Below are 20,690 nucleotides of genomic sequence, written 5' to 3'. Positions count from 1 at the left end.
AGCACGTGTTACCTAAGGAGCTGCCCTTTCCAGACTCCTAAATCCCTCGTGGTCCTATGGCGAAAGAGGTCAAGTAATGGCATCCGCATAGTAAGACAGTGAGGCGTTCGATACGAGTTAAAGCAGGCCCACTGAAGTCGGCAACCCCAAGCCCCCAGGGTATTTCTACTAGTGAACGGCGACGCCCAGGCCGGGATCCTCCACTCGGTGTTGTTCGAGAGTGGCCTAGCCAGCGGTTAGACAAGCGGCGGGCAAGCAGGACTCTGCGGACTCGATCTCCATGACGACGGATAGGATCGGCTCGCTTCCGATGGACGCATAAGAAGGCATTGTGCTGGTCAGATTTCCCCAGCTCATTCCTTCAGGATTTTTACTCTCTCCATAGCAAGTCGTTTATGCGTAAGCTGCTGCATAGCCGCGAGTACGAGGTCATGTATCGATGCTGGAGATAAGGTGTGAGGCTAAAGGTCAGCAACGTCGCACGGCTGCCGAGCCAAGTCTTATAACGTCGCCGTTGCGCGATGAGTCAGAAGACTCGATGACTGTTGCTAAGCGTCGGCAATTCAAGATGAGAGTGAGGTCGAAAGAAGAGAAGCAGGCTGGCCTCGCTTTTGAATCCTCCCGCTCCCGTCCGAAAATCAACCGCACTCAAGGCACCGCAGCGCCACTGCTGACATACTTGTCCATCTTTGGACTGATGCCTGTTCTTTTGCAAGCGGTGTCCCGGCAGGGAAGTTTAAGATCAACGGCCGTTTCTTTCTTGTATGAGGTAGCAGCATATGGGATAAGTAGTCGTCGAACGGTCACCCACCCGCACAGCAAGAATGGCAAAGAAAAAAAAAAGTATTTCATATCTTGTTTCTTACATCCATCAGTGAATCTATCATGATATATCTACACATCGGCAGACACGTTACACGCACGTATATCCCTATCAACCTTATGCTATCCCAGAACCACGTACAGTCTCCCCTTACGGACTCGACGGTTCCCACTCCTCGTCCGGTGCCCGCATCAAAGCGCCGGTCAAGCCCCTCATCCTCCTGCCCAACAGGTCGTCCTCACTCGCCAGACTTACCAAACTCTTCCTCCTCGATTTCCCTGCACCGCCCCTACCTCTGCCCCTGCCCGAGGCATGGTCCGTTTCCGAATCCCTCCTGTCGTACCTGCTTCCGCGGGCCGCCCTGACGGAGCCACCGTACCCGTTCGCCTTGTTGCCCCTGCTGCTCGCAACCGTCATCTCCAACGGGCGATCCTCGTCGCCGCTACTCTCCAGCGTGCGACGACGCCTGTGCCGCGGGCGGCCCTCGCCCCTCGCCTTGCGCTCCGCCTCCAGCGCGTCAGCGTCGACGTGCTCGGCGATGTCGCGCATCCACCGCGCACACTTGAAGATGTACTTCCAGCCCTCCGGGAAGACGCTAACGAACTGCAAGAAGCCGTGGCTGATGCCTGGGATCATGACCACCTCGACGTGATCCGTGTCGACGAAAGCCTTCGTCGTCTCCTCCAGGCCGAGCTCGCGCCGCTCGCGCCATGCCGCCGCTTTTGCCTGCCGGATGCGTCCGGCGAAGATGGCCGTGTCATCGACGAGCGGGTCGCGCTCCCCTGTAAGGAAGTACGTCTTGGGCATCTTTGCCAGCAGAGACTCGGGCGCGAGCAGTGGCGAGAGGAGGAAGTCGGTGCCGAAGTCCGGGCGGTGATGTGGGCCAATGTACAGGATGATCATGGCACGCATCATCTCTGGCGTAAGGATGCGGTCGTTGAAGTAGGAGATCATCGAGGACATGGCCAGGCGGGTTTTGATGGTTGTAGGCTTGGGTGCAGGTTGAGGAAATGCCGACTCAGAGAGCTTACTTTCGAGGCTGTGGGCATCGACTCCCGTGTGCGCTGCTGATAGTCGTATTGAAGTGGACGGCGATCTAGTCAAGGTCTTGTCGGTGATTGTTGCCGTGGAGTCGCCGTTCTCTGTGCGATGCGTGTTTTCGTTCTTCTCTGCCGGCGGCGTAACATCGTCGTCATCCTCATCATCTGAGTGGTGGGGTGTGGTAGGCGTGAGCTTCCTGTAATCCTCACTCTTCCTCCTGAGAAGACCCTCGTTCGTCTTGCGGGTTTTTCGGTCCCGAATAAGTGCCATCTGCTCATCCGTCATCCAATTGCCGATGTTCATGTCGAGCGCTGGGTATATGAGAACGAGGCCCGCTGGTGGAGGCAGCGCCTCTTCACCCATCCAACGTCGCGTATCGGTGCTGCCACTTTGCAGAATCATGAGCACCATTCCCACTGCAAGATTGCCGCCAGCACTGTCTCCAGAAACAATGATCTCCGGGGTACTCGATCCAGAAAGGCCAACGCATCGTCCGTTACTCGCAATAATCGTGTGATAGGCATCGTAGCACTCATTCAAGGCATACGGGTACGGGTATTCGGGTGCCTTCTTATAGTCGAGAGCCAGGACCGGCAAACCAGTCGTTCCAGCCCAGCCGATAAGCTTGTCGTCGTGGTTACGCGGGTCCATGGCCACGAAACCGCCACCCGGGATATCCAAAACAATCTTGTTGTGCTCTTTCAGGGCGGAGATTGGGCCATCGAAGTACAACCAACCCTGGACCGGCTCTTTGTATGAGGACTGCGGAGGCCGTGGTATGCGGATGGCGCGGGGAGGATAGCGCATCAGGCGCGGGCGCATAAGGCCGGTGACCAGCTTTAGGTACGGAGTTGTCCCTTTGTTCCAGCTCACGCGCAGATGATCGACTGTCAGGGTGGAACGAATCTTCCTGACCTTCTCGTCGGCTTGCTCGGCGCAGATAAGGTAGTATAGGGTGAATACGATCGAACATATGTCCCGAGCCCATTTCTTCCGGATTGGCATAGCAGACCAAAAGCCGGCGTCCAGCGCAGTTGTCACCCATGTTGCTCTGAAGTACGACCGTGTGTATAGATTTGCGAGGGGCTCGGGGCACTCGAGACCGACCAGCTTGCCGAAGTTGCGGGAAACGTAGAGCCAGAGCATGGTGATAACTACCGTCTGCCAGGCAGTGAGGCGGGAAGAGGCGAGGGACGAGAGGCGTTTGAGCAAAGGCGGGCCATGGCGATTTCCCCTAGAAGGCGTGAGCGGCGGTAGGTCAAATTCAGCAGCGGGGCAGACGAACCTATACAGGTAGGCACACCAGAAGGAAACGACGGCGAGCACCTGAACTCTCCGAAACTTGACGGACGGCCGTCCCAGTACATGGTCTGCGGGCGTCGGCATTAGCGGTTGTGGGCGAGGGCGAGGCACGAGAACGAATACCTATCATTGTGGTTCATGGAAAGCAGAGGACAGCCCGTTCGGAGCGGTCAAAAGGAGTCGTGGAGCAGATGCGATGGCTGTGGGCCGCATTGTCCGGACTGCTTGGTGAGCTAGTCACGGCTGGCTGGCAGGCTGACATGTGAAAGGCGACCTAACACCGCCAAAAGCCGAATGACGTTCCGCCGAGACAACGCGCGCCGCGTACCGCCGGCTGTTGCACAGTAGTCGTGTCGTCCGGCGACCGGCTGGTTCCGATGGCAGCTGATGTGCATCGTGGAGGCTCGTGATGGTGTTGTTTGTTTTGTGGTTGCTGCATGCTGCCCGCGAGAGCTGGCGGCATGCGGCAACTCACCCCCACATTGCGGAGACAGCCCGGGGGCTCCACACCCATCCCCGCTTGTCATCACAATTGCGCCCCTTCTCCTTTTTCGAGCTCGCTCTGGACTCTGCACAGATCCCATGTCTCGTCCTTCTCTCCTCTCGTGACCGCCATCTCGAAACCTCCTCGCACCTGCTGCCTGCGCACGTGTTTGGTTGGCCGGACTGCGAAAATGACGTGTAGATTCAGCGTACCTCGCTTAGGCGTTCCCGTCCCTTGTCCTGCATGCATCCCCACACCACCACCTGACTCTTACGTGAGATATGTACATGAAGGCCTAGCAAGGGATGTTTCTCACGTGCAGATCCAACATTCCAAGCAGGCAATCTGCATGAAGCCAGGCTGACATCCACGTTGCATTACACACCATTTGGTAACATTTGAATCCTAAATCTTCACAATTCGAACACGCTTCGATCTTGATCGCCTGAGAAAAGAGCAGCTTCAAATCTACTGCACCCAAATTCCAAATTTCTACGCAGCCTCTTTCTTCGTAGAGCCATGAAGTCAAAAGAATTCCCAAAAATGCCAGCACCTTGACCGACCAGCAACATCTACACGGGGAATATCAGGTAAACCTGTAGAGACCGATACGCCACGCTATCCCTGAAAAACATCATGTCTTCTCCCTGTCTACTTCCCGTTCAGCCCGCTCACACCTCTAATCAGCTCACCGATCTCGAAGCCGAGCCTCCTCAACGTGCTCTCCTCGAGCTCCTGGGTGCCCTCGCGCTTCACGATCAAGTACTTCGACTGTCCGTCCTCGCGCACCTCGACCGTCCTGCCGCGAGACATCTCCAGCTCGGCAGCTGAGACGTCCCTGATGTAGACGGTGATGTCCGGGCCGACGATGCCGCGCCAAAGCGTCGCCACCCACTGCCAGTGGTCAGGAGGATTGTAGTTGTCGCCGGTAGGGAGGCTGCTGGCCCACGCGTTCGAGGCGCGCAGGTTGTACGTCGGCATGATGAGGACGGGCGTCCTCTTGTCCACCACCTCGCCACTACCCTTCTCACCATCCTTCGATGCTGTCGTTGATGCGTCCGTTGCAGCCTCGGCAGCGCCACCGGGCGGCGTGGTGATGAACTCGACCATCTCCCTCGTCTTGCTATGCCACTCGGAAATGACCTGAATGTAATCACCAAGGCTGACGGTCCTCCTCGGCGCGACAGCACCGTTCCCATCCGGACTCTTTGCGCCGCCATCATCACCGCCATCATCACTGCCAGCACCCTCACCCTCCGCTCCATCTCCACCACCCATCACCGTCTCCGGCCCCCTTGGCGCCTCGGCCGTCCGCGCCCACACTTCCCCCGTCTTGTTCAGGTTCTCCTCCAACCACGTCGCCATCGCCCGCGCCGCCGCGTCGTTGTCGCCCTCGACCGCCACGATGGCTCCGCGCACCCGCGGCGGCGATTGCTGCTTCTGCTGCTGCCGAGGCGACAGCGGCGACGGCGACGATGTCGCCTGGTACGGCGGCGTGATCCGGCCGAGCAGGCGGATCTTGCCCCAGAACGACAGCGACATGATGACCGTCTTGGCGCTGCCCGGCGGCTGCTCGCCACCACCAGCAGCGACGACGCCGCCGACGCCGCCGCCAGCGCTGACAACGCCGGCAGGGGTGCCCGGGCTGACGGCGGCGTGGTGGACGGCGGCCGGGTAGGGGTGGTGGTGGTTGGCGGTCTGCAGGGGCGGGAGGGTGAGATTGTTGGAGCTGCTGCCGTCGTGGTGGATGCTGGTGCTGCCATTGCGGGGCGAGACGCCGCGGTGGTGCATCAGCTCCGGCCGCGGCAGAGAGTGGCGGCGGGGATCGGGCCGGAAGGGGTAGGGTGTGCCTGGTTGCGCGAGGGAGGAAGAGCGAGGCGTGCCGGAGGAAGACGCGGACGGTGGTGGGACGTAGGCCTGTTGCAAGCGTCGCCGCTTAGCGTCCGGTGAGAGTGGCGACAGCATCTGTGCGTCCATGGGATGCTCATCGCGGGTGCGGGAGGCGTGTAGGCTTGTGAGAGGGTTGGGCGTCGTCCGCGTGCTGTTGTTGCGACGTTGGGGGTTGCTGGCTGCGGCGGCGGCGGAAGTGTTGATGGCGAGGCCGGACATCATGGGTGGGAGGTAGCGGGAGGTAGGTGTCAAGAGTGATGAAGGCGTGGGCGGGGGTAACATTGGCGCGTTAGAGGAAGGGGACGATGCCGACGCCGTCGTGGCGGCGGCGTTGTTGTGGCTGGGTGGGAAGGCCGTTGTTGGCGTTGTGATGCTCCGGCCACCGCACTTAGTGCAGTGATGCTTGTCGGAGGTGGTGTTGAGCGACAGGCTGCCCCGGCGGCCGCCACGGCGAGGCTGGTAGCGATACTCTGGATACTGCTGCTGATGCCGAATCTTTTCCTCTTCGGCTAGGGCTTTCCACTCGCTCCGCACGGATTCAGGCTGTGCTTTCCACTGCTCGCCGATGATCTTTGATATTTCTGGATTGGCTAACCCGGGGTGCTGGGCCACGATGGCGGCTTGATGATGCTGACGATATAGTATGAAGGCTGCATATCAAAGCCGTCAGCCACGCGGAAACGACAAAGATGCTAACAAAGAAAATGCATCACTTCACAACGCCATTGGGCGCTAAGAGCAAACTGACAGTAATCGAGCTGGTCGAGATGTTGGACTGGATAAAGAGACAAGGGAGAGTAATAATAGACCGGTGAGCAACTGACCGTTTCTTGGTCGTGGGATCTTGGGGTCGGGCTGGCACAGGCAGACGTGGGTTGCCGGAGAGCCTGCAGAACCCACGGATGCACCACCAGAGCTCATGCGAGAGTGCGTGGTAGTCGGAGTGATTTCGTCGACGACGTCGGCTTCCTCCCTGTCCCCTTTATCAGCCAGCGAGGCCGCCCTCTTCCGCGTCAGTCTGAATGGTGGTGACTCTGGCGTCGGGGGGCCTGCGTCGTCCTGTTTCGAGGCGCGGGAAGGACTGGCTGTGCGGCGGGAGGAGCGGGTGGAAAATGTCGTAGACGCCTTGCGCGGACTCGTCTCCCCCTTGCCCGAGCCGGGCTCTGACATTTCGGCGTCCATGGCGGGAGAGTGGTCAAGGTTGCTGCTGCGACGGACCTCGACATGAGCGGCTGCTCTTCTGTTTGCTCGAGGCCGAATATCAAGACGGCGAGAGCAGCTTTGATAGACAAACTGTTCGGCGGGCTCTGGCAGGGCCGGGGTGCTGAATGGTCAATAGGGCCGGCGCTAGTCAAAGACATGGCCGGGCAGCAGGCTTTGTGTCTATTATGCCTAGGGTCCATGTTCTTTGTTTGAGTAGCAGCGCGTGCATGTAATTGTCCTAGACAGGTGCGGGAGAGGTGCTGTTCGCAACGGCAAATTCTTTCTTCCCAGGCGAGCGAGATTCCCAGATGCGGCGGGGCTGTGGGGAGCGGGCCCACGCCCGAGACATTCCTCTGCGGGAGGGCGATGCAAGGAAGCATGGGTACAAAGAAACTTGATTTGAGACAATGCATACAAACGCCCGCCCACCGGGGAATTGTGCCGCCACTCTGGAATGTAAGCCGTGCACTTCCACGTCAACGCCAGAAAATGCTGAAACGTGAATGGGTATCTCAGACAACCGCAACAGGAAAACTCCTAAGAAATGCTCTGCTCGCCGTGCTACTTAGTCGAGCCGGTCTCATTCTCTTCCTTGGCCCGGCTCGCCGCCTCCTCTTGCTCGAGATCGTGCTTGCGGAGCGCGTTGAGGTTGAAGGTGTAGTTGGTGGCGACCAGATCGGCCGCCTCGATGGCCAACAGCTTGTGCGCCCTGCCGGACAGGTGCATGCCGTCCCTGGAAACACGGTGTCAGTAGGCCTCCAACCACAGCCGAGCGCAGAAGAGCAGAAATTACTGACCAAAACAGATAGTGAGACTCGTCCTCGCAGGGCTCCGTCCGATTGCTGGCCGTGTCGCTCATGTCAAACGGGAACTGGGCCCCGACATGCGGCAACGGCACGCACGGGCTCCTGACCTCGCTGAACCGGGGATTGCCCTTGCCCTCACCGCGCTCGTCGGCGATGCCAATCTTGTTCATCTGCTGCTCGCGGATCATCTTCAGCAGCCACTTGTCCGTCTCCAGCAGGTGGACGTAGCCGCCCGTCCAGTCGCGGGCGGCCTTCTCGAGCGCGTTGTTCCACTTCTCGGTCAGTGACACGGCCGACTGCTGCCGATCCGGGAATTCGATGGGCTGCTGTGCAAACGCCGGCAGGAACGAGATGTCAATGACCTTGGGCAACACGATGTGCGGGCGAGTTTGCGTGTGCTGCGCGATTACGTCAAGCTGGGCGAACAAGGAGGCCATGGTCTCATTGATGTCGTCGTCGCTGGCTTTGTTGTCCTGGAAGGTGTACTGCCAGATGTCGCTGATGCCAAAGAAGACGGTGAAAACGGTCCATTCCTTATTTTGGGCGCGGCTGGCGATGACACCACTCTGCTTCTCGAAGCTGATCCACTGCTGGACCTGTTTCTTCAGGTCGGCAAGGAACTTGTGGTTCTCGGGATGCTGGTTCGTGACATTGGCCAGAATCTCCGTGTCCAAGACAGCATCCGGTTGTTCAAAGAAGTTGGACGCGCCCGACGAGCGGGCGAAATTGTTGATGTCGTCGCACAGGAGCTGACGAGTCAGTCTAGAGCAGATGCGACGGGGGCGACGACGCTACCTCTTTGCACAAGGCCTCAGTCCACAAGGGGCGGCTGATGTTGTGCTGCGGATTCTTTGCTGGAATGTCGATGTGGTAGGTGCCCACGTCCGACCAGCTGTCGCCGAAGACAACAATGCGCCGCTGCGACCCCGAGATGGCCTTCTGCACGCGGCTCTGGACCTGCAGAGACGGCAAGACCCAGCCGATATACGCGATGGTGCAGACGGCAAAAAACACGAGGACGTGGAAGCGGGTGACGGTCCTCATGGTGGGCGGCAGAACGGAGACGGACAAAAGGTAGCGGAAGGAATGGAAGCATCAGCAGAGGCGGGCGGCTGCGAGAGTATATACAGGCCGCGGTGCAAAAGGCGGTGCGGTGCGGTTGCGGCTCAGCGCGGCGTGGGCCATCCGCCGCGCGTCAGGTTGGTATGAAGGCTGGAGAGCAGCTTGCGTACGCACTACGCGCCGTAAGCTCTTTCGGCCCAGTCAACGCAGGGGTGGGCCGGTACGACCCGCCACCCATTGGATCGCCTCCAGCTTACTGTGTTCCTGGCGCAAAAGAGTAAGGGGAGTACTGCAGTTCGCGACGCCTTGTGAAGGAGAGAGCGCGTCATAACACGACCTTGGCCTTCCGGATTTCCGACAGGCGAACCAACGTTGCCGCGCCGCGGAAGCCGCAAAGCTTGGCCGCCAGCCTGCCACTGCATTTGGCGACACGAGATCCTGCCGAGCGCGGACTAAGCCACGAGCTAGCTGAGTGAACCTTGCCAACCATGTCGGTGAAGACGCCATACCTCCATCGGAAAAACCCACCCGCCTGCTGATGATGAGAATATCCGGCTGATCTTTACTGGCGTCAGGTTGCTGGACCCCACGTCGGCAACCGAAGGCAGGCCGGCCAGGATTTTCGGAGATAGCGACACCCCGCCCCGAGGAAACGGCAGTCGCGCACACGACACAGCCCATCATCTCCGGCTTCGTGCAACGCTCGCCAAGCACAGTCCAATCAATCCCCGCGTGGCTGGTGCTGACGTTTCTCAGAGCGCACACACTGAACCACCCGTAACGGTGATACAGATTGGCTATCTCCTTGCTAGGAAGCTTACGGCTAACCTTGATATGACTCTGACCAAGTGTCCTCACTTCAGCAGCCACGCCCATCCTGCGACGATGTCCGCGCATGCTTTCTTTGACGCCTCGAATTGCGGATGCACGGCCCAGAATCCATGAGGCATGCCGGGGTAGAAATCCATCTTTGTCTCCACCTGGCCCTCGGTTCGTAGCACGTACTCGTACAGCAGCCCTTCATCCCGCAGCGGATCCATCCCGCAGACCACCAAATATGTCCGCGGCAGCCCCGCGTGCCCGCTGGGCCAATTGAACGGAGCGTATAGCGGAGAGGCGTCATCGCCCTGGTAGAGGCCTGCCGTTGTTGGAATCAGCTCCAAAATTGCGCCCGGTGCTAGCACTCACTCATTGCCTCGAGCATGGACGTCGCATCCGTCAGCTCGTAGCTCTTGCTCTCCTCTCTGCTTCTGTACCTATCCCTGTACTTGTCCGGCACGGCACCTTCTGGCAGCGTGTTTGGAATCGAGAGGAAAACGCCCGTCAGCGGTGGGCCCACTCGCTCGTCGCGCGCCAGATGCGACACAACTGCTGCAATGTTGGCCCCGGCTGATGATCCCCCAACAAGGAATCTGCTGGACGGATCTGCCCCGAGCTGAGACGCGTTTGCGACCACCTACGCCCGCGTAAGGTACTGTTCGCCATGTGGCAGTCAGGCGACTCACCCATTTGAATGCATCCCACGAATCGTGGACCGGAATTGGAAACTGGTGTTCTGGAGCGAGCCTGTAGCCCACGCTAACAGCCACGCAGCCGTGGTTGCGGACCAAGGTCACGGCGTTGTTTTCCTCCATCTCAGGGATGCCCATGACATGGCCTCCACCGTGGTACAGGACGGCCAGCGGCGCGGGGCTTCCGTCTGGAATGACTTCAGGCTTGTACACCAGTGCTGATATGTTGGCCCCATCTCGTGTCGGAATCTCGACCCGCTCCTTTTTGACTCCTTCCATGTAACTTGGAGGCATGGTCGACAAGGCAGATAAGATAGTGTCAGCCAGCCCTGCCCGTGTGACGTTGAGGTCGACCAACTTGGAGAAAGGATGTTGGCCGCCTTGCGCGAAATACTGCTGGCTGTCTTAGCTTGAGTCGAATCGCTCATTGTGGTATTATATGACCTGTTCGAGTTCTGGGTGAGGCTTTGAAGCCTCCACCATGTTGATGTTCTCCATAATGCAAGGACACAGGTGGCAGAGTCAGATTGGCAGCCGACTCAATAAGAGGGAGTATAAAGAGCCTTCTGGTCGGTAGAACCCATAAGTGTTGCCAGGCTCAGCTCGGGTAGTAAGCGCTTATGCCTAGTGTAGAAGACGGTAGCTCCACGGAATTTAGGATTATCGCCGGGTCCAGACAGAATAGTGCAGAGCTTGCTGTGGCTGAAGACCTCGAAAGCCAATTAATCCTCAAGGAACAAACTATAACCCCCTCTCGCAGCCGATGGCTAGCGCGAAGAATAGCAGGACTCTAAAAACTATGCCCCAGCTCTGCCTTAGAAAAAGAGCACATGTGGGTAGCTGAAGCTATCGTCCGGACGAGAATGTGGAGTTAAAAATTCAACATACACGTCCGGACGATAGCTTCAGCTACCTATGACATGAACAAAAAACAAGTCCACGCTAGCCATCGGCTGCAAGAGGGGATGGTATACAGACCCCGCTCAGAGGGCTGTGAAAATCCCGCGGGTCATAGCTTCCCGCAGATGACTCTCCACGTCTGCCATTGTGCATTGCAGGGGCACGACATGATATGGCGGCTTGAAACACGCATGCAGATAAATTCTGGTTCTGATCGCATGTTTCTGGGGGTGTTTTGCTCCTACCACGAGATAAAACCGGCTCATTTGGCGCTTGCACTTCAGCTGAAGTTCCTTATTGATAATCTGTTGCACCTTGATGTCTAAGGAAAATGACGCTGTTCGCTAGCCGGCAGTAAGCAGGTGGCAGGCCAGGTATTGTTTAGCGGACAATACTATATGTATACCAGAGAAACATCAGAGCAAAGGCCCGAGATGCAGCTGGCTCTTGTCTAGGCGCAGCGCGGGATTTGCCATGCAGGAAATGGCGCGCGCGGAGAAGCAGGGTGCGAGGTCTCCGCACTTGCGAAATCGGCGCGCGCTCTCTTTATCGATAGCGGCATTTTTGCGCCCAATGTCGACTCATCTCAACTTCCCCAACACGTTGCTATTCCTCCTGCAGATACCCTCTTCTTGTGCTGCTTTTCTGCTTCCTTTCGTTTCTTCATTCCGTTCGTAATGGCATTGAGACTCGGTTCCAAGCGCGTTTGCGCTGCTCTGCGCACCACCAGGCCGTTCACCATCGCGCCTGTCTACGCCCAGCGCTATGCGTCATCTGCCGCAACGGCAGCTTCAAGCCTGCCTAACGAGACCATTGAGGTGAATTGGAAGCTCTGAGAATGCCGTATAACGAGTCCACTCGCTGACCAGCAACGAGTAGAAGGCGGCTGCTCTCCCAAACCCCGATCCTGCCGCAGACTCGCAAACCGCGCGCCTGGTCAACGACTCGCTGCCGTACATGGTCCCTACCTACATTCGTCCGATGCCTATGTTCGCCAGAGGTGAGGGCTGCTACATGTGGGATATGGAGAACCGCAAGTACCTCGACTTTACCGCAGGCATTGCTGTGAATGCGCTGGGCCATTGCGACCCGCAGATGGTCAAGTTGATGGCCGAACAGGCGCAGACCTTGATCCATACCTCCAACCTGTACCACAACCCTTGGACTGGCGCTCTGTCCAAGCTGCTGGTTGAGAAGACGGTTGCTGGTGGCGGTATGCACACTGCCGAGAAGACCTTCATTTGCAACTCCGGTTCCGAGGCCAACGAGGCTGCCATCAAGTTTGCGCGCAAGGTCGGTAAGGAGCTTGACCCGTCTGGCGCGAAGCACGAGCTCGTTTCCTTCCACAGCTCTTTCCACGGCCGCACCATGGGCTCGCTTTCCGCGACGCCGAACCCCAAGTACCAGAAGCCTTTCGCGCCCATGGTCCCTGGTTTCAGATACGGCACTTACAACGATGTTGAGGCCATTCCATCGCTGGTCACCGAGAACACTTGCGGTGTCATCATTGAGCCCATCCAGGGCGAGGGTGGTGTTAACGTTGCGACCCCCGAGTTCCTTCTCGCACTCCGCAAGCGCTGCACCGAGGTCGGCGCTGTCCTGATTTACGACGAGATTCAGAGCGGTCTCGGCCGTACCGGTCAGATCTGGGCCCACGCCACCCTCCCTAAGGAGGCGCACCCCGATATCCTCACGACTGCGAAGGCCCTGGGCAACGGTTTCCCCATTGGTGCCACCATTGTCAACGATTTCGTCGTGTCGAAGATCAAGCCTGGTGACCACGGCACTACTTTTGGAGGCAACCCCCTCGCTTGCCGTCTTGCACACCACATCGTGGGCAGGCTGGCGGATCCGGAGTTGCAGCAGTCTGTCCTCAAGAAGGAGCAAATCTTCCGCAAGCACTTTGAGAAGCTTCAGCAGAGCTTCCCCGACATCATTACTGAGATCAGGGGCAAGGGCTTGATCCTTGGTCTGCAGCTGAACCAAGACCCGACGCCCATTGTCACTGCTGCTCGTGAGAGGGGTCTGTTGATCATCACCTGCGGCACCAACACGCTCAGGTTCGTTCCTCCGTTGGTCATCAGCGAGGCGGAGATTGAGCAGGGTATCAACATCCTGCAGGATGCCATGAATGCTGTTTTCAAGAAGTGAAAAGAGGGTTAGAAGGGTAGAAATCGGCGTTGCGTGACTCAAAACCGAGCTTTGCGCAAAATACCTAGTGGCCGTGGGCTTGTTTGGCGTCTGGAGTTAGAAGATTGGGGCAAAAGTCATCTTGATCTATAGATGTCGAGTACAATTGTTTCTTCATGTAGAAAGCACCTACTTTTCATCGTCGTCTGCTATACTAGAGTGTGAGCATTCTTCAGAGACGTGATGCAGCACGTGATGAAATATTTCGGAGCAAGATCCCTGCAAGCTCGATAACGGGCCCATGGGCCTTATCGGCTGTCCCACATCGCCAAAATTTCCGCGCCTACAACAGTCGTCACTGTCGCAAGAGCGAAAACGACTCGACCGGCCAGGCCAGCACCGACACTCCCAATCTGGCGAGCATTCCCTACCGCTTCAAAGCCGGAGCCAGCGGGAGCAAAATGGCGCCCATGGACGGCCACCACCACCGCAGCACCACCAAGGTGTCGCACAAGCCATTCAAGTCCCGCCATGCCAGTAAAGGCGCACTGAAGGAGAAAAGCAAGGGTGCGCACTTGCCCCTTCACTTATTCCTCTTCCCCAGCTCATTGCGCTGCGAAATTACATGCGCTAACACAAAATCCCTACAACAACAGGCCAAGTCGAAGGCAGCGACCGTGGCGTCCGGCGCACGCCGCACCAGCAGGTCCTGTCGAAGCTGGACCGGCGCAACCAGGCGAAGCAGAAGCGGGTGGGCAAGCACGCGGAGCACGTCGAGGCGACCAAGGTATTCGCGGGGCGCGATGGCGCACCGCGCGTCGTCGCCGTCGTGCCGCTGACCGAAGACGTGTCGGCCAAGCTGGCGGTGCGCAGCCTGAACGGCTGCCTCGACCTTGAGGAGGACGTTCCCGAGCAGGGCGTCGCGCGCGTCAACATCGAGCGCTTCAAGCAGAAGGTCCAGTACCTGATCGTCGGCAGGGACCTGCTCGCTGCGCTGGACGCGTGCCGCGTGGCTGACTTTGTCGTTTTCGTGCTGTCTGCGGAGCAGGAGGTGGATCAACTTGGAGAATTGATCCTGAGGAGTGTGGAGAGCCAGGGTGTTTCGAACGTTTTGGCTGCGGTGCAGGTGAGTTGCATTTAATCTGTTTTTTGGGGAGAGATTGCTAACGAGAAATAGGGACTTGACTCCGCTGAGCCTCCCAAGCGTCGTCCTCAGATTCTCGGCTCGCTCAAGAGCTTCATCACGCACTTCTTTCCCGCTCAGGAAAAGGTACACTCGCTCGACAACAGGCAGGAGAGCTTGAACCTTATGAGGTCGCTCTGCACAACTATGCCGAAGGGCGTAAGGTGGAGGGAGGAGCGCAGTTGGATGGCTGTGGAGGAAGTGAGATGGCCGAGCGGCAAGGCGGCCGCGACTGACGAGGAGGCGAAGGGAGAGGTCGTCCTCACTGGTGTTGTGAGAGGCAAAGGATTGAAGGCGGATAGACTGGTGGAGGTTGGAGACTGGGGAACGTTCCAGATCGAGAAGATCACTGCTGCTCCCCTCGAAACGCGCAAGAAGGGCAAGGGCGATGATATGGCCGTCGATTTGGAGGGCCAAGATGCCGTTTTGGATCAACCTACCGAGGACCAGGATACTTTGGCCGACCTTGCCCCGGAGGAGGCAGTCATGGAGGATATCGACGATTACCCGGTCTCTGTGGCGCCCTCCGAACGCAAGGGTGTCCTTCTGGATGACCACCATTACTTTTCGGAAGACGACGACGATGAGGCGACGCGCCCGAAGAGATTGCCTAGAGGAACGTCCAAGTACCAGTCGGCATGGTATCTTGGAGATATGTCCGATTCTGGATCCGATCTCGAGAGCGTTGCTGGAGACGACGAAGACGATGAGGACATGGACGGACCTGCCAACCCAGCCGATGGCATGGAGGGTATTGATGTCAATGGAAGGGAGCCTACCGAAGCTGCACCCTCGGAATACCCGCAGTCAGAGATGTTTATGGACCCCTCGCCTGAGGATGAGGCCGAGCAGATCGAAGCCTATCGTACTCAGCGCAAGCAAGAGGCGGAGGATGATCTCGAGTTCCCCGACGAAATCGAATTGCACCCGCACGTACTCGCACGGGAGCGTTTGGCCAAGTACAGGGGCTTGAAGAGCTTGAGGACAAGTCACTGGGAAACAGACGAGGACAGACCGTACGAGCCGGAGAGCTGGAGGCGCCTTCTGGAAATCTCCGACTACAAGGGCGCAAGAGCGCGTGTGACCAGAGAAGCCCTCGTTGGCGGTGTCCAGCCCGGCACTAGGGTTAATGTGCACCTTCGCAACGTGCCCCTCTCTCTCCAAAGCACATACAACCCAGCCAAGACGCTGCCTCTCTTCTCGCTTCTGCGCCACGAGCATAAGCGTACTGCCGTCAATTACAGCATCACGCTCAACTCCGAGTTCGAACAGCCGCTCAAGGCTAAGGAGGAGCTCGTCCTTCAATGCGGCCCAAGGCGGTTCAGAATCAACCCTGTGTACTCAGCGTCTGGAAACACACCAAACGACGTCCACAAGTCTGACAGATATTTGCACCCTGGACGTAGCGCGATCGCTACTTTTATCGCACCAATTACCTGGGGTTCCGTTCCCGCTCTCTTTTTCAAACGGGTTGTTCCCGAGGATGAAGGAAGCGCAGATGGTGAGGACACCGCGATGGATGCTGAGAGTGAGCAGACCAATGAGGGCGAGGTGCAGCTCATTGGCACTGGCACTTCGCTGCCGCCCTCAACGTCACGCGTGATCGCCAAACGTATTATCCTCACCGGCCACCCGTACAAGATCCACAAACGCGTGGTGACGGTGCGGTACATGTTTTTCAACGCAGAGGACGTGCACTGGTTCAAGGCGCTGCAGCTGTGGACAAAGCGTGGACGCAGTGGATTCATCAAAGAGAGCCTGGGCACGCACGGTTACTTCAAGGCGACGTTTGACGGGCGGATCAACCCGCAGGACGCAGTGGGCGTCAGCTTGTACAAGCGAGTGTGGCCCCGGGAGGCGCGTGCGCTCAAGGCGGGGGAGGCGCTGTGATGCGAGGAACAGACTGGGGTTATTCTCGGCTATCAAAGGGCATTTTCCAGGGGTTAACAAAAGGGGATTTCCTAATTGATTGAAGGACTGATGATATCCGGCGTTTGAGTTGATAGACAGAACAATGAGTCAATGACAAAGCGTATGGCGGACGGGCGGCAGGATATAGTGATGGGCGGCTCGAAGCGGCATTTGCAAGCGCCTCGTGACATCAACATCAGGCCGTGGGCCCAGGCTTGCTGGTATCCCGGTCTACCTTCCCCAGCATTGATTTCTCGTGACCGAGACCGTTTTTTACCCCGACTATCGGGATGCGCTAGCGCTGGCAAGCTACCATACTTCTTGCTTTTCGCCTTGGCCAACGCAGCAAGACTTGACAACCAAGCGGACAGCGCCCGCTCTCGCCCCCAACGGCGTTTGCACTGGCGACGCAGCCCCTACATATCTCGTCATACCGCTCCTGCACATCTTTCCTGCTCTCGCTTCCTTCTCACACGATAGCTCCATCGCTAGCAAGCTCACGACCGCATACCCCACCGAATGGCATTACCGCGAGACCGCACGGTTATTCTTTGACCTAACCAAAAAGATCAAAAAGAAAAATTGAACACACGGCCGAAATCAAGCACTACAGCTTCCGAATACAAACTACCGGTACCCTACACAAAGGAGAAAGGGCAAGACAACGTGACGGAGCCAAGTCCGCAAACAGAAAAAGTCATGGACACCAACCAAACAGCCGCGCGCGACGCCCGCCGCTACCTCCTCGAGCGCGTGCGCAACGACTGGGACTGGCCGCCGCTACCGCCCAACATCGCGCCGACCGAACACGCTGCTGCAGCGGCCGCGGCCGCCGAAGCCGACTACGCGACGGGCGCGTCCGAAGACGAGCTGCGCGGGGTGACCGAGTTCCGCGAGCGGTACTACGGCAGCACGGACGACGACAATGACGACTCGCCGTCCGAGGACGAGGCTGAACATGGAGGAGGCGGCGGCACCACAACGAAGGCAGCAGGACAGCACAACGGCGCGGCTGGAGCCGGTTCCAAAGCCGCCAACGGCAAGGAGTATAGGTTCGACTCGCCGGAGCACGTAGGCCCGCAAGTGGCCGAGGAGCGCGTGGCGCGGCGCAAGCGCCGGCGTAGGCGCGCGCTCGAGGAGGAGATGCGCTGGAATGAGGGTATGGCCGTGTTCGTGCGCAGGCGGGACCGCTGGACGGGCGCGGCGAGTGTGCGCAAGCACGCGCGGAGGCAAAGCCGGTCGAGCGCGGATATGCACCCGGCGGAGGTAGAGGCGAGGGATACGGTCGTGAAGATGTTGGAGGAGACGGCATTGGTAGAGGAGACGGTGGTGGCGGATGGTGCGGCGGAAGATGCGCAAGCGGATGCGAATAACGAGAAGGCATCGGTGACAAATGGCGATGAGACTTCCGCAGAGGAGGGCGAGCAGGATGCTATTGAGAAGGTTGAGAAGACTTCCCGGATCAACATCGACATACCGGCGTCTGAGGAACCGCTCGTGCCCCTCGCGCCGCCACTGCTGCCCCAGAACGTCATCCGTCAGTCCATCACGCCCAAAGCGTATTCTGACATCTACGCCAAGATTGTCGTGAGCGGCCAGACGCCCAAGGTTCCTATCAACCTTTCGCATATGACGCGCGCCCTGGTGCAGGGCTGGAAGGACGATGGAGAATGGCCGCCGCGGCCTGGACCTGTCGATCCGCTGATGGGCAGAAAGAAGATTGGAACAGCAGCAGGAAGGGTCGGCACGTTGGCTGCGGTGCTGGGCGGTGGCGGCGATGGCGGAAAAGCCGGCTCGGGAAACAGTGCCGCCGGTCATCACGGCGAGTTCCTGGCACATCATCCGCATCTGCAGAAAGGCGTTGAGAGCGTAAAGAAGGTGTTCAGACTGAGCGGAGGCCACCACGTCCATTCGAATCCAGGCGCGGGACTCGCGCACGACGGGCATCCACCACCGGCGAATTGATTATAAGAGGTTACAGACACAGCAAACGTACGGGAGTCAGCGCAAAAGACCTGTTTACACCCGCTGGGCGTGAGAATCGGGACTGGCTTCTCATATTTTTTTATCCTATCATGACCTACTTACCTGCTTTCCATCTTTCCTCCTCGAATCATTGCTTTCTTCATACCTACCAATGGTGGCCTCTATCATTATTCTTCGCGGCCGGCATCGAATGCCTTGGACACCTTTTATACAACTTTCTTACGCTCTCTTCTCTTGGCAGAAAGGCACTATGGCTTCCTAATGTAATGAAGAGGGAGGCCTGGCGGGGTAGGACTGTGAAGAGGCAGGTTATACATGATCCTAGTTGTTGAAGCACGAGAATTACGAATGTTCAGGAAAATCCGTCAGATATTTCTATACCCAGGTTTCCATTTAGTATACTTCTGTGGTTGGTTTGTTGGTCTATCGTATGCTTCTGACGTCTGATGATGTTATGCTCACCGTTGTACTTAGCAAACTCCTCTCAGCGTCTTCCTCTTTTCTTTTCCTTCGTTTCGCCACCTTGATATCGGCGATCGTTCCTGCATGAGAAGGTCTCAACCTATCTTCATCACTCTACTTTTGTTCTTTCTCTTTCACGAAGCCCGGAACTCTATTTTCGTCATTTTTGAACCGCAACCTCAAACATCCCGTACCGGTGTTTTGCTGCCTTGCTTCCACATGTCGCATCTTGTGAAGCATTGCAATGCAATGGCTTAAGTTGAAGCTATTGTCTGGACATAAAGGTGCAAGAACGAATCGAACAACGGAGTGGCTAACTCCAGCTTACGAAAAGTATACGACTTGTCATGAGCAAATTTGGAAATGTGATATTTATGACATCTGCGTCAGAAAGTATGTTGTTCAAGAGATGAAAACAGGGGATCACATATCCATTTCTGAGCTACCTCCCATAACCGCGCAAGGTAGGATCGACGGCGACGACGCCTACATTGCTCACGCTCTCAATCTTTCCCCCTTCATCACCAGAACTTTCGGCACTCACAACGTGATCAGGCGATAGATCTCCGGGTATCCACTACGCGCAGCCCCGCGCGGATTACCCGCCACACAGGGAAGCCCCGCCAGCACCAACGACGTCACCAACGGGAACCACACCGAAAAAACAATGTCTCAACCGCAGAGCTCGGCAGAAACGGTCAAGACCCGCATCCTGATCATCTCCGACACGCACACCGCTCCCCTCGTCGACCCCAGCGGGAATGATGAGCCGGGGCTCGAAGTCGCGTTTCGGGCGCCACTGCCTGCGGCCGACGTGCTGCTGCACTGCGGCGACCTCACCATGATGGGCTACCTCGACGAGTACGAGGGCGCGCTCGACATGTTGGGCTCCATCGACGCCCCGCTCAAGCTCGTCATCGCCGGCAACCACGACCTGAGCCTGGACGAGGAGTTCTACCTGGGCCAGAGCCGCGGGAGGCCGCACACGATGCCGTTCCCGAACGGGCAGCGCATGCACCTGAAGAAGTATGACCCGGACATGCCGAGGAAGGCCAAGGAGATGTGGACGGGCGAGAAGGCCAAGGCCAAGGGCGTGACGTATCTCGAGGAGGGCGTGCATGAGTTCGTGCTGCAGAATGGCGCGAAGATGACCGTATGTCGACCATGCTCTCACGTGATACATGCTGTTTATCCACACTGCCCGAATTTCTTTTGCATAGTACCCTCGGCTGATGACAAGTGATACATGTAGGTCTACGCCTCCCCGTGGCAGCCCGAGTTCTGGCAGTGGGCCTTCAATTACGACCACGACAATGACCGCTGGAACCCCCCGCATCTCTCCGCTCCGGACGCCGTCAACGTCGCCGTCAACCCGCTTCCCGATCACTTCCCGCCCGGTGCTGTTGATGTCGTGATGACGCACGGCCCGGCTAAGAACCGACTGGACATGACGAGCTCCAAGCTCGCAGTCGGCTGTCCTCACCTGTTGCGCGCCGTGGAAAGGGCCAGGCCTAGGCTCCATGCGTGGGGCCACATCCACGAAGCTTGGGGCGTAGAGAGGGTCGAGTGGCCGGATCGCGAAGATGCGGCGACGGCGGGGGAAAAGAAGCCCATGAAGAGAATCGATGAGCTGGTGAAGAAGGCTACGGAATACGAGTTCGATGAAGACGCCATGATCAAGAACCATGCCGCATTCGTCGACGTCAGTAACAGTGGAGGTGCCCCGTTGAGGGTGGGGGAGGAGACGGTGATGGTCAATGCGAGTATCATGGATCTGTCGTATACACCGAGCAATGCTCCAGTGGTAGTCGACCTGGAGCTGCCGAAGGCCAAGGCGTAAGGTAAAATCAAGGGATAAAAAGGATGTTCTTAGAATTAGGACTTCTGCGAGCTCGATAGAATGCGAATACACAACACTACCCAAGCGTAATCGTCATACATACTTCTACTGAAGGGCAATATGGCATTCTTTTTTATACTTGCTAGAGCTTCCAAA

At 57.9% G+C, this 20,690-nt stretch overlaps 7 protein-coding genes across 7 annotated transcripts; 3 read left to right on the top strand and 4 right to left on the bottom strand.

The window, feature by feature from the left end:
* Positions 1 to 973: 973 nt before the first annotated feature.
* Positions 974 to 3,250, bottom strand: LTHEOB_7234 (Hormone-sensitive lipase protein; the record flags this gene model as incomplete). Its single annotated transcript, XM_035516578.1, has 1 exon — positions 974 to 3,250. One exon carries the CDS (start codon positions 3,248 to 3,250, stop codon positions 974 to 976), a length of 2,277 nt encoding a protein of 758 aa, XP_035371681.1.
* A 1,051-nt stretch (positions 3,251 to 4,301) lies between these two features.
* On the bottom strand, positions 4,302 to 6,722 carry LTHEOB_7233 (Hmg box transcriptional; the record flags this gene model as incomplete). The annotated part of the gene is made up of 2 exons (XM_035516577.1): positions 4,302 to 6,190; positions 6,365 to 6,722. 2 exons carry the CDS (start codon positions 6,720 to 6,722, stop codon positions 4,302 to 4,304), a joined length of 2,247 nt encoding a protein of 748 aa, XP_035371680.1.
* A 582-nt stretch (positions 6,723 to 7,304) lies between these two features.
* Positions 7,305 to 8,593, bottom strand: LTHEOB_7232 (Lipase GDSL; the record flags this gene model as incomplete). The annotated part of the gene is made up of 3 exons (XM_035516576.1): positions 7,305 to 7,476; positions 7,541 to 8,298; positions 8,345 to 8,593. The coding sequence occupies 3 exons, from the start codon at positions 8,591 to 8,593 to the stop codon at positions 7,305 to 7,307; spliced, it is 1,179 nt and encodes a 392-aa protein (XP_035371679.1).
* An 872-nt stretch (positions 8,594 to 9,465) lies between these two features.
* Positions 9,466 to 10,416, bottom strand: LTHEOB_7231 (Lipase 2; the record flags this gene model as incomplete). The annotated part of the gene is made up of 3 exons (XM_035516575.1): positions 9,466 to 9,749; positions 9,800 to 10,067; positions 10,117 to 10,416. 3 exons carry the CDS (start codon positions 10,414 to 10,416, stop codon positions 9,466 to 9,468), a joined length of 852 nt encoding a protein of 283 aa, XP_035371678.1.
* Positions 10,417 to 11,699: 1,283 nt separating this feature from the next.
* Positions 11,700 to 16,225, top strand: LTHEOB_7230 (Pre-rRNA processing protein; the record flags this gene model as incomplete). The annotated part of the gene is made up of 5 exons (XM_035516574.1): positions 11,700 to 11,840; positions 11,902 to 13,169; positions 13,505 to 13,719; positions 13,809 to 14,278; positions 14,330 to 16,225. 5 exons carry the CDS (start codon positions 11,700 to 11,702, stop codon positions 16,223 to 16,225), a joined length of 3,990 nt encoding a protein of 1,329 aa, XP_035371677.1.
* A 720-nt stretch (positions 16,226 to 16,945) lies between these two features.
* LTHEOB_7229 (Mitochondrial aaa ATPase protein) lies at positions 16,946 to 18,211 on the top strand (the record flags this gene model as incomplete). Its single annotated transcript, XM_035516572.1, has 1 exon — positions 16,946 to 18,211. The coding sequence occupies one exon, from the start codon at positions 16,946 to 16,948 to the stop codon at positions 18,209 to 18,211; it is 1,266 nt and encodes a 421-aa protein (XP_035371676.1).
* Positions 18,212 to 19,361: 1,150 nt separating this feature from the next.
* Positions 19,362 to 20,534, top strand: LTHEOB_7228 (Ser thr protein phosphatase family protein; the record flags this gene model as incomplete). Its single annotated transcript, XM_035516571.1, has 2 exons — positions 19,362 to 19,847; positions 19,947 to 20,534. The coding sequence occupies 2 exons, from the start codon at positions 19,362 to 19,364 to the stop codon at positions 20,532 to 20,534; spliced, it is 1,074 nt and encodes a 357-aa protein (XP_035371675.1).
* Positions 20,535 to 20,690: the final 156 nt, after the last annotated feature.

Source organism: Lasiodiplodia theobromae (assembly GCF_012971845.1).
Source record: "Lasiodiplodia theobromae strain AM2As chromosome Unknown scaffold_21, whole genome shotgun sequence".
Lineage (NCBI taxonomy): Eukaryota > Fungi > Ascomycota > Dothideomycetes > Botryosphaeriales > Botryosphaeriaceae > Lasiodiplodia > Lasiodiplodia theobromae.
Note: the sequence above shows the minus strand (reverse complement) of the source record. Positions and strands in the feature narration are given on the sequence as shown.